The 12,469-nt window shown below is 40.2% G+C and overlaps 1 protein-coding gene across 6 annotated transcripts in view; it reads right to left on the bottom strand.

Moving 5' to 3' along the window:
• Positions 1 to 12,469, bottom strand: part of LOC103162975 (CYFIP-related Rac1 interactor B) — a 67,104-nt gene that overhangs the window by 21,634 nt on the left and 33,001 nt on the right. The window contains exons 1-2 of one of the 6 annotated variants that reach the window (XM_027431685.2): positions 5,055 to 5,126; positions 4,087 to 4,169 (exon numbers count right to left, since the gene is read on the bottom strand). The exons of 3 other annotated variants lie outside the window; for them this stretch is intronic. In XM_027431685.2, the coding sequence (XP_027287486.1) occupies positions 4,087 to 4,159 (73 nt within the window). In that variant the 5' untranslated portion in view covers positions 4,160 to 4,169; positions 5,055 to 5,126. Of the gene's footprint in view, positions 1 to 4,086; positions 4,170 to 5,054; positions 5,138 to 12,469 lie in introns of those variants that run through there. 2 more of the 6 variants (XM_027431683.2, XM_035449577.1) reach the window with 2 other exon arrangements.

The raw sequence follows: 12,469 nt of genomic DNA, 5'->3' as shown, positions 1-12,469 counted from the left end.
AAAATTAACTACTTTAATCATTTCATACCGATTCCTATCGGGTAGAGAAAGAATTCCTTAGGAGGCTCTAGCAAAGAATCACTGAAAGTAATTACTAAAATTGGAAACTGTTTTTTTTTTTTTAAGGTATCAAAAACTGAGCTATGAAGGAGAAACAAAAGGAGTTAATGTAAAAATTAATTGTAATTTTTCACTCAGTAAATACGTCAAAACTATCTACCTAAGTTCCTTCAAGCAGCCACCAGCACAGCATGTAAGCTCAGTACCTGGTAGACTTTCTACAATAAAGTTTCTGAGTAAATGGAAGCATAATCATAAATGAGCCTCCAGCTTTTAATTTAAGGAGGCCATTACACATTTGGTGACAGATTAGTTTTAAGAAGTATTTTAGAGATGCAAAAGCTATTGAAAATATGCAAAACATTAACGGGGAAAAATAATAGTCTTAAGAATACCAAAAAATAAAGCAGGAAGACAGGCAACACAAAAAGATTCGAGAAGTGTGTGATCCATGGGAAAGCACTATTGACAAGCAGAAAAAGTAGTTCCATTTCTCACTTATAAATGACCATCTCTACAAAAAACACTTTTGATTTTCCTTTGATTTTCCACAGAAATCGAATTTAACAAACACTGAACTTCTAAGCTGGAAAGTCCCTCTTCTCCCATGAACCAGAACTGTGTGACCCACTGGCCAAAAGTTGCTAAAAATTTAATCTTAAACTATTAACAACCTTAACAGTAGGTCACTCTAAGAATTAGAGGGAGCTATACAATACTGCCATTTTTAAATATGCTGTCATGAGCATATCTGCTGTCAAATATTCTGGATCAATCCTGGGCTTATTATCTTAATAGGACTTATGAGGAATTTCTGTATCTAGAGAATATGGTGTTCCGCTAGCACAGAGAGGCGTCTGTCTTAAAACCACTGTAAATGCTACTGCCTCTCTCCAGTGTGCTTCCTGAATGAGCTGCAGATAGCACAGCTCACCCTCCAATACCCAGCTCCAGCATCATCACCACAATTCTTCAATGGTGGTGCCAAATTTAATACATCTCCCCTGCTGATCTACACCTCGAGTGTAAGTTATGTAAATGGGATTGTGATCCTTCACGTCTGTCTACCCTACTGGACAGACGAGGGTCCCCAGGAACAGGCAGAACAATATCCTTTGCATACCAAGCACCTACTAGGACACTCCAGAGGCTAGCTAAGTACACATGGCCTGAAGTGTAAGCCTGCAAAGGGGGTATAGTTAAGGGAATGGCAACTTCAACCGTCTTCATTTGTATAAAAAATATTACATACCACAAAATCATGTTTGAAATGCATGTGAATTAGATACATTCTGATACCCAAAAGCCAGACACAGAAAGGCGGCTATCTTAACCACTATGCATGTTGCTGTTTCCTTCCACTGTCCTCCCTAGCTAAGATGATATATAGAACTATTTCTGTACAGCCTAATTTTGGAGATGTGTGGGGCTGGGTCCAAACACTAAGGCTGACAGGAATAATAGACATAAGCTTCTCAGTGACCTGAACATTCCATATACAGAGAAAAAAAAAAAAGATACCTCAGGGCTGGAGACATAGCTCAGTGGTTAAGAATGCTAGCTGGTCCTTTCAGAGGTCCTGAGTTCAATTCCCAGCAACCACATGGTGGCTCATAACCATCTGTAACGGGATCTGGTGCCCTCTTTTGGTGTGCAGGCAAAAATGCAGACAGAACACTGTACACATAATAAATCTTTGAATGAAAAAAAAAGGAAGTAGCCCTCATTACTTCAATCAAATGAGGCTTTATTAAAATAACGAGAATTGGCAGATCAACTATGTTTGACAACCTCGATTCTGGGGTGTAATAGTTAAAAAGAGGAGCCATCTAATGGGCTAGATCTCTATAGTAGCTTAATGATAAAGATCCCAAGTTCACCGGTGCATAATTCTTTAAAAAGAGAAAAAAATGTGTAAAATAGTAACAGATAAAATTAATAACCCACAAGTGTCAGGAGCCAGAAAAACTGCACCTGGGCATCTGCATTAGGAATTGGGAGGAAATTCTGGCCTGGTGCACAGTGCTGTCTTTACTAAGCTGCTTCTACAGTTACCAGCAAATAACAACCCAAAAGTTCTACACTGGCTGACAGAAGCAACAAGCATCATATACAATATTTGGAGCTGGAGAGTTGACTCAGTGCTTCAGAGCACTTAACTGCTCTTCCAGGGCACCCACATGGCAGCTCACGGCTATCTGCAACTCCATGTCCGGGGGGGGGGGGGGGGGGATGCGATCTTCTGGTTTACATGGATACTGCACACATGCGTGCACACATATAATAAAGGCAAAATACCCATTAGCATGCTTAAAAGTTTATTTTTACTTTTAAAGGTTCACATATAGTTTTACACTACTGATTATTTTTGTTGTTGTGATTTGAACCTTTTCCTTCCTCGAAATTAGGCACGTATACTTAAAATGTGAAGATAATGATGAAACCCTATCCACACAAGCAAAGATCAAGTTATCTTTTCAAGTTCTACATTTAAATTCATGGTTCATACTTTAACAAAACAGGACGCTAGCTTTATAAAAAGATCAAGTGCCAAGTCTTGAACAAGATCTTGACTATGTCAAAGCCAAGATTCTGCAAATGTAAGACATTTGGGACAAAGGAAAAGACGACAGAAAAGTGAAAAAAGAGAAAGGACCAAGTCTCAAACAGAGCAATAAACTAATACAGCTTCAATGTAAGTTGCCTTATCTGGAAGGACAATCTTCAAGTCAGCGTGTGCTCAACATCCCCAAGCTGATTAAAATCCATGCTAAACATGCACTTAACACAGCACTGTTAAATTGTTGAGAAGGGTCAAGAAGACTAATGTTCACCTAATGCATTTCTCTAAAATCCCAACAATTTCATGGTCTTGACTATGGCCTCCCTCCTTTACTGGCCTGCACACAGTACCCAGACAGTAACAGATTTTGTTGAAATTCACTAAAAGTAGAAAAACATCAGAGACTACCAAGTGCTCTACAAAAATGAAGATATGCTAGAAACTGGCATGTTCATACAACGTACCCCAACTTAAAAGGATAAATGTGTTAAATGGGTCATAAAATAGAATGAACTATACAAAAACTAAACTGAAGGTAAAAACAAACAACTCTCTTTACAAGTAATTTGCTTTTCAAAATCAGTCATAAATTTTAAAACTCTGCTCAAATCTAAGGAATCACATGGTTTACAGCTCTCTCTTCACCCTTTCCTAACAATTTTCTAACCATCAGTTAAAATAGCAACATTCACATTAAAACATCAATTTAAAATCATTTTTCTCAATTTTACATCAGACAAGCTGAAGCAATAGCAACAGGCAGAAGCCAAAGCGGAACATGCATGGAGCTCAATGACACTTACCTGCCACTCTCAGACCACAGGACAGTAAGTCATGCAACACAGTTCAGACACAAGGCAAGGTACTTAAAGGTCTGTGAACCTATTCTTTTTCTTTTTACTCAAGAGTCAGAATAAAATGAATTCCTTAAATACACAAAGTGATTTTAACTTTTTAAATTATCCATAAAGATTAAATGATTTAGGTTCACACTTACCTTTTAATATATTGCCCAAATTACAGAGCTCTGAGTAGCCTTCATGAACAGATCCATGTTTAAGACACTTTAAATATGAACATGGAGTGGATGAAACCTAGTCCATTTTTCTCAATTGTAATACAATTTTTCCTCAAAGAGCATTTGTATTAGTAGATATTGAGGTAGTGTTTTCTTTTTCCAATTTTTTTCATAAGTGCTTTCGTTATCGTAGGTCTTATATAATAATATAATTGCCAATTAAGGGACGAAATATCTTGTAAAATTCAAATAGACACTTTATTACTATAATTTACTTTATAAAATCTGATTCAGTTCTAGAAGGCACCAGAAGTTTTGCTCAAACAATTCACAGCTCAGTCATGCAAAGCAATTAAAAAGATGGCCAGGTGGAAACATTCATTAGTGCAAGACAAACGCAGTCTACTGCAGGCAAAGAGAAATAGATATAAAACCATCTTCTCACTTTCAAAATCAAGGAAAAAATTTGGCCCCTGCTCAAGGTCTGTGCATGTCAAAACTTTAAGAAGATTCCCCATGTTAAGGTACCTGTCAAGACAAGAATGAGAAAAGAGAAAATATCCCTTTATAAAAAGAACAACTGAAATTGACTTAAAAGAAAAGTATAACAGAGAAAATGTTCATTAGGCCATGAATTCATCCTTCAGGTTACCCAGACTGTGCTCTGGCAGACAGCAAACCGGGCTCTCAGGGTGCTGATGTGGAGGACCTAGAGGTGAAATGTGGTTTTCCCTGTACACAATGGCACAAGTGTTCCTCTAATTCTTCTCAAAATCCTCCCAAGACAAGTTTCATTAATGGCCTTATAATGAAAAATTCTTTAAGTATTCCAATAGTGCTAGTATTCTGAAAAAGAAATTTCCAATCAAAAATTATTTACAAGTAAGTTTCTGTATAGCAATGAAACAACAATTTATTTCAAGGCCAAATATTAAGAGATTTGGCCAAAGCTGACCTTCACATCTCATTTTAAAATGTAAAGCTTAACTTCCTGTATGTCAATCAATGTATCAGGTATTCCTAACCAAATTTGATTTGAAAAATTTGTGGAAGCTATTTAAAGTATTCCTTTTAGTTATGCAGCACTGATTTACTTCTTAAAGAAGGTGAATTATTGTAGGATGGTGAGTGAGCAGACTGTGGCAGTCACTAAAGTATACTTGTAGAACATTCATCATAAGGCTGCTTGCTTCATGGACTAATGAAAAGACAGCACCGGCTACAGACTCAACATGATTGTAGCAAATGAGAACTCAAGAATTATACATATGATGGTGATGTTTGCCTATAGTTAAGGGACAAAACCATGCAACCTTTGTTTGGTCCCCAGGTTTAGTTAACATGTCTGGCTGGCCTTCACGGGTCCTGCATCTTTACCATTAGCACCAGCTGTGAAGGGCTGCGGAGACTTACTTTCAAAGTCCAAGAAAAAATGTGCTGCATTGTGGTCTATGTCCCTGGTTAGCACCTTAATGAGATTACCCATGCCAGCAAACCTAAAAATAAAAATGGCAACATCGTTTAGTTCCAGTAAAAGGCTGAAGCAGAGGCCTGGAGTTGGGCAAGGCTGGCTTGCTCATAGCTGCCAACAGGTGCCGGTTTACATGGTCTCACACTGATAACTTTACAGCCCCTGCCACCCTGGTTCCATATATAAAAAAAGCTATATAAGCAAGATGGGGAAAAAGACATTTTACATATAACTTGCAATATCTACATTTGATCAATTTCTATGCTAATGTTCTTTTTAAAAACTTGAGGTACATATTCTAAATTTGAATTAGCAGCAAAACTAGTTTTTTTTGTGAAATATGTAATTATCCACACCATTACTTTTAAATTAATGAAGGCTTTGTCCTTCAAGTTGAATTAAATCCTATTGGAAACACAAAGAAGACAGTATTCAAACCACATTTAACCATTAAAGAAGGCAATCAATTAATTAACCACTTAAGAAAATTACTGTATTAACCTTTCTAAGACTCACCAAAATTTTATTATTGACTCTTAACTGAACACTCGGCTGTATACATGATACCCAGCAAACAGAACATACTGAACCACCTTATAAGTATGCAGACAAAATATAGCAATATAACACTGGCACCTATCCTGCCCGAGTGTTTGCCATGGCTCTGTGAAGGTGAAAAGGTAGTGTCAGGAAACCTGGCTCAAACCTGGAAGCTAGAAGTAGTCAGGGACGGCAAACACACAACACTGTCACAGCTACTCAGAGCCCTCGTCCCCCAACTACAACACTTACTCCTGTCCCCACACTGAGCTGCACCGACAATGGTGACCAGAAACAAAATGTAAAGTAATGATATTTTTATCAAGGAAAGAAGATACCTTATTACTAATTCCCTTTCAAAGCCCTGAAGAGAACTGGGACTTTAGTGCCTGTCCCGATTCTTACCTACTCTCGATAGACCTGTGTCCCTGTCAGCTTCTTAGGGAGGAGACTGATGCAAAGATGTAAGTTTCTCGTTAGAGGTCAAAGTCAATAAAACAAAACACATTTTGTATAAAATGGTAAAATATACTAAATACTAAACTACGTTCTATTTCTGTCAAATAATATTCCCTCCGAATCATCCCTTCTTCAACTGCCTTTGCCTGCATGTATGTATGTGTGCGTGTCTGTGTACACATATGCACACGCCAAGGCTGGTCCAAGGGTCTCTTCTCCAATGGCTCTCTACCACGTTCTTGTTTTGAGACAGGGTTTGCCACTGAGCCCAGAGCTGACTACTATTCAGTAGAGCTGTCCGGCAACAGCGCTCCAAGGACCTACCTGCTCCTACCTCCCCAGGACCGGAATTACAGAGGCAGCTTTTGCAAGCAGCTTTTATGCGAACGCTGGGGACTCACACTCACCCTTACAAGGGAACCATATTACCATTTTACCTACGGAACCACATCCCCAGCATTCTGATTCTGTTCCATGTTCCACACAAATGGATTCAGTGAACTAGAAGAAAACATTTAACAGTTCACTGTAATTTCCTTATGCATTGTAACAAGTTTAATACGAAGCTGTTTCTTTTTGAGAGAGGGTCTCGCAATGTAGTCCTGGCTGCCTGGAATTAACTATGTCAGACAGGGTGGCCAGATGACTCTAATACCAAGCTTTCACATCCAAGGAAAAGGTGTGCATTTTCCCTAAATCATCAGATCCAGTCAAGAGGAAGAGGTGGGGGAAAGGAGAAAAAAATAAAGAGGGGGAAAAGTGGTTTTTGACATAAAATAGCAATGGATTAAGTGAGATGTCCCCAAGAGGCTTAGGTATTTGAATACCTGTACCCAGCTGCTGATGCGGCCACAATAGGCTTAGGAGATATGCCCTTACAAGAGGAGGTGTGTCAGTGAGGGTGGGCTTTGAGGTTTGAAGAGTCACATACATTCCCAAGATGTGAGCTCTTGGCATCCTGCTCGAGTCTGCACTGCCAAGCTTCACCTGCCATGACAAACTCTCAACCCTCTAGAACCATAGGCCCAAAGGAATCCTAGCTAATACACGGGTCTTCAACTTACCAAGGAATTTCCAAGTTCTAAGTAGAATAAGACCCATCTTTAGGGCACGCATGCCAAGAAAGTTGTCAAATGCCATTTTAACACCAGTCTTCCTGATGTTAAGCACCACCATCATAATACAGGAAGGAGCAACTTAGTTTCCTTAACTTTTACCTGAATGAACACACGCCGCCTGCAGGGAAAATGTTGCTCTGTGTCCCCTTCTATACATCTGCTCCTATTTCCAGCCCTCTCACCCCACTGTAGGCCTCTGCTCCTCACCACTGAACAGACCTGGTCATGCCCGACCCGTCCCCCAGTGCAATGATGTAGGCTTTCTATCCTTTTCATTCCAATATAAATGCTTACTTTGAGAAATGCCTGCTTATCTGCCATGGTGTTCCCCAACCCTGGGACCTCTTGGCTGGACTGTCTTCAATAACTGGGGTGTCTCACACACCTGCGTATATACCAGCATCCTGAGCTGCAATCCACTAGAAACCAGTAGCAAACTCAACACTTACGAACACACAACGTGGTAATCCAAACCATCCCCCAAATGTCCCCTCTGCGCAAAATTATCTCAGCGCAGTGAGAGAATGACTGGATAAGCACAACTGTTGCCCCAATGCCCATTCACTATGAATGGCTACCGGTGGCTCCAAACAGTGGCAAGTGTTTGTCAGGAGGCAAAAGTATTGCTGGCTGACAACTGCAGCTTTCAACGTGGAACTGTAACTATCAAAGTGTCCTCAGAGTACCCAGCCCCAAGGGACTACACTACATATTTAAAATATATACATACATATCCTCAAACCTCTGACCCATTCTCCCCATTCTCCCATGCAAGAAATAAGGAATGACCTTACTCCATTTCTCACTTGCAAAATGCAAATGACTCCTACTTATAGTCCATTATTGAAGGGGTGGAGCCAGTGATTCTCAGGAGCTGGCTGGTCAAACAGGGTAAGAATGATTCATGTGAGAGACCTTGGCAAGAACTAAGGAGGAGAGAGATAGGGAAGACACCCAATGTCTCCCTGTCTTCCCCATGTGCACACACACCTGAATACACACCACACTTTGTGATATCACAAATCTTAACACTGGAGAAAGGGATCTTAGCTCCAATTTCTAGTCTTTTGTTCCAAGGATGGCTCTGCTTTAAGGGAGGAACTTCTAGAGTGAGGCGAAGCTTTATTAGTAGCCTCAGGCTCCTCCCCCTTGCACCTATTTAACCCTTCTGAAGGCTGGCTCTGCATAGCTCAGAGCACCCTGTCTGCTCCAGTGCCACAGTGCACTTCCTACCTTCTTGACAACCTGATTGTAGGTAAACAAACTGCCGTCAGCCCACTCGACGTTCTCAACTCCCCACCTTCTAATCCACCGCTGTCTGCCTCTTACACCTCCCATGACCACGAAGCTGTCCCTGTCAGCAGCAGCTGTCACACTGACACCATCAATATAGTTTCTTGTCACCAGTCTAATGGATGCGAGGATTACTGCTTACTGCCCCTCGACACCACCGCTTCCTGCTAGCATCATTTCAAGGACCCGAAGTGGCTGCCCGTATCTTAATAAAGGACAACTGCTCTTGTGTGTGTGTGTGTGTGTGTGTGTGTGTTTTCTCTTTATAAAACTACACAACAGCTTCCTGTCAATCAAGTTCTATAGAACACTGTAATGGGGGCTATAGAGATGGCTCAGTGGCTAAGAACACTGATTTCTCTCCCAGAGTACCCAAGTTCAACTCACAGTACCCACATGGCAGCTCACAACAAAGTTACTAAGAGTCTGTTGTAGCAGATTAAACTCTCACCCTGAAGTATTAGCACACGCCAAGATGAAAGTATTTTCATTTTAGTGTGGTAAAAAGAACTAAAATGGGGAAGCTGACGTTTTATCCCAAGTCTCACAATGTGAGTCATTTAAAGTGAGCTTACTTGTAAACTGCACCTCCACTGTCTCAGCTACAATGCACACGCTACATCTTTGCTGTGCTGACATCTAGTGGACGCACGTTCAACCTTGTATTTTAAAATGAAGACAAGTCAACTATAGAAATCTACTCACAAGGACATGAAGTCACGTGTAAGATTGTGATAAGCGGGGAGATCAGGACATGGGAGGAGAAGTGAACCACAACCACGATACTGTATCAGATTTCCGTATCACCTGAGTTAGACAGGGACGGCCTTCAGCCACACAGCTAAGCACAGAGAGTGTGCAGGGAAGCAACGAAGGCTGTTCAGAATGCTGGGTCAGGGAAATGCTCCAGCGTCCTCTTGAAAATATGCTATCATTCAACAACTGTAGTGTTCAATATTCCCTTTCTTAAGCCTGACACTTTCTGAAATTCCTAACAGTCATAACTACGTACACATACTTCATTGCAGGAAGACACAAGGGTGTCTAACTCATTACTGTTCATATCGTGCATAGTATTCTGACCTATTTAAGTATAAAAATGTCACCCTTGACCTTTTTTTGAAGTAGCATTCTGCATTGAAATATGGTTCCTTTGTGTGCTGCATTGTAAAATAAATACATGCTGATAGATTTAATGATGATTAATCTGGAAACACAGAATAAGATGACATTAGTATATACTGTTCTACAAGACTGCTCTGTACCACCGTGAGAGGAGAACAAAGGGAATGCGGGGGATGGAAGTGGACCCGTATAAAGTCCATGTGCTCTGTGTACCCAAAGACTTGTAACAGTACAAATAAACTAACCCTAGCTACAAATCACTTCGATGAATGAGGATCACCACCATGGAAAGTAAATCAGCAAGCTCCATGTGACAGCATTAAAAGACATATTACATACAGCAGCTACCTGGAAGGATAACCATAACACTGGACCAATCAGAAGGTTCCAACAATGTTCAAGCTCTTCAATTGTTGTTAAGATTCAGGGGATTCTCTGATTTTTAGATTTATAATGTACAAATAATGTATATGTTTCTTTTATATTTACTAATAACTAGAAGCATTTAAAAACGTGGTCAGTCACTACAGGGCACATGGGCTTCATCCATATATTCCTAACCAAAAAGCTTTGGTTAGAATTCAGGTACCCACCCTATTTCCAGCATATATGCTACAAATTACTGATGATTTCTATTTTATTTGATTTAGTATTGCATAAACATCAAAATGGTCCTATATACAGTGTCTGATGTCTGGTAATGATGGTGGCTAATGAAAATCTAGTACTGAGGATTAAAGAGACACGTGGAGACACCAGACTGGCGGTGAGATGAGTAAAGGGAACCATGAGCAAAGGGACAACTAGTCCAGGCTCAGTAAGGTTGCTTAAGACTCCCCAGGGAGAATTAGTTTTAGTTCTTTGTTATTTCTTTAAACTGAGAAATAACTGGGGGAGAAAAAAAAAACGACAATACAGTAACATTCATATATTCTACCACCCAGATTAAAGCTGTGACATAACTTGCATTTTACCATTAAAGATATGTGCCTCTTTTTGTATTTATATCCATCTGTACTCACGGGGCTGAGAATTACAAGCTGTATTGCCACTATGGCTTTTTTTAACCACAGTGCTGACAATCTGTGTATAACATTTCCCCCCAGTGCCTCCTAGCCCAGTTTCTGCTAGGTTATGCCAATGGAAGGCAATGGAGGGTAAAAAGCAGGCAGGAGGAAAAGAAAAGTGCCCAGTTAAGACAAGTTAGCAGCTGCTGAGTAGTGGGAATGGGACGGCGGCAGCTGACTGACTTTAGTTTTCCTTTTCCTGCAGAGGAAGCAACACTTTGAACTTACAGCTCTGTGCATGCTACGCAAATCCTCTACTGCTGAGTTTTCTTCTTCCCAGTACTCTTGTTATTTTTGGTTTTTTTTTTTTTTTGGGGGGGGGGGGGTTACTAATTTGCCAAGGCTTGTCTTGAACTCCTGCCTCAGCACCACCAAGCTTGGCTTTCTTTTCTTTCACTACTCTTATTCCATTAGCTTTCTTTGATTGCTCCAGTCTTTCTAATACCTTTGTAACCAATCCTCTATATCATACTTGATTTAAAATTTCCAGGTTGTCTTTTTGTGACTGGGTTACCTCACTCAGGATGGTTTCTTCTAGCTCCATCCATTTGCCTGCGAATTTCAGGATTCCATTGCTTTTTTATGCTGAGTAGTACTCCATTGTATAAACGTACCACATTTTCTCTATCCATTCTTCAGTTGAGGGGCATCTAGGTTGCTTCCAGGTTCTGACTATTACAAACAATGCTGCTATGAACATGGATGAACATATGTCCTTGTTGCATGAAAATGCACTATTTGGGTATATACCCAAGAGAGGAATTGTTGGATCTTGAGGTAGATTGATTCCCATTTTTCTGAGCAACCCGCCATACTGATTTCCAAAGTGGTCTTACAAGTTTGCACTCCCACCAGCAATGGAGGAGAGTTCCTTTTTCTCCACATCCTCTCCAGCATAGATTGTCACTGGTGTTTTTTATTTTAGCCATTCTGGCTGGTAAAATAGTATCTCAGAGTTGTTTTGAGTTGCATTTCGCTGATGGCCAAGGATTTTGAGCACTTAAGTGTCTATCAGCCATTTCAGATTCGTCTGTTGAGAATTCTCTATTTAGTTCTGCAACCCACTTTTTAATTTCATTGTTTGGTGTTTTGGTGCCTAGCTTCTTGAGTTCATTGTGTATTTTGGAAATCAGTCCTCTGTCAGATGTGGGGTTGGTGAAGATCCTTTCCCATTCTGTGAGCTGTTGTTTTGTCTTACTGACTGTGTCCTTTGCCTTACAGAAGCTTCTCAGTTTCAGGAGGTCCCATTCATTAATTGAAGATCTCAATGTGTGTGCTACTGGTGTAATGTCCAAGAAGTGGTCTCCTGTGCCAATTCATTCAAGGGTATCTCCCACTTTCTCTTCTAGAAGATTCAGTGTGGCTGGATTTATGTTAAGATCTTTGATCCATCTGCACTTAAGTTTTGGATCTATCTGCAATTTTCTGCATGTCCGAATCCAATTGTGCCAGAACCATTTGTTGAAGATGCTATCTTTTTTCCATTGTATAGATTTAGCATCTTTGTCAAAAATAAGGTGTTCGTAGGTGTGTGAGTTAATATCAGGGTTTTCAATTCAATTCCATTGGTCTGTCTATTTTTGTGCCAATACCAAACTGTTTTCAGAACTACGGCTCTATAATAGAGCTTTGAAGTCAGGGATGGTGATGCTTCCAGAAGATCCTTTATTGTACAGAGTTGTTTTGGCTATCCTGGGTTTTTTTGTTTTTCCATATAAAGTTGAGTATTGTTCTTTTAAGGTCTGTGATGAACTG

The sequence above is a fragment of the Cricetulus griseus genome, chromosome 10 (assembly GCF_003668045.3).
Source record: "Cricetulus griseus strain 17A/GY chromosome 10, alternate assembly CriGri-PICRH-1.0, whole genome shotgun sequence".
NCBI lineage: Eukaryota > Metazoa > Chordata > Mammalia > Rodentia > Cricetidae > Cricetulus > Cricetulus griseus.
This window is presented reverse-complemented; position numbering and strand designations above follow the sequence as displayed.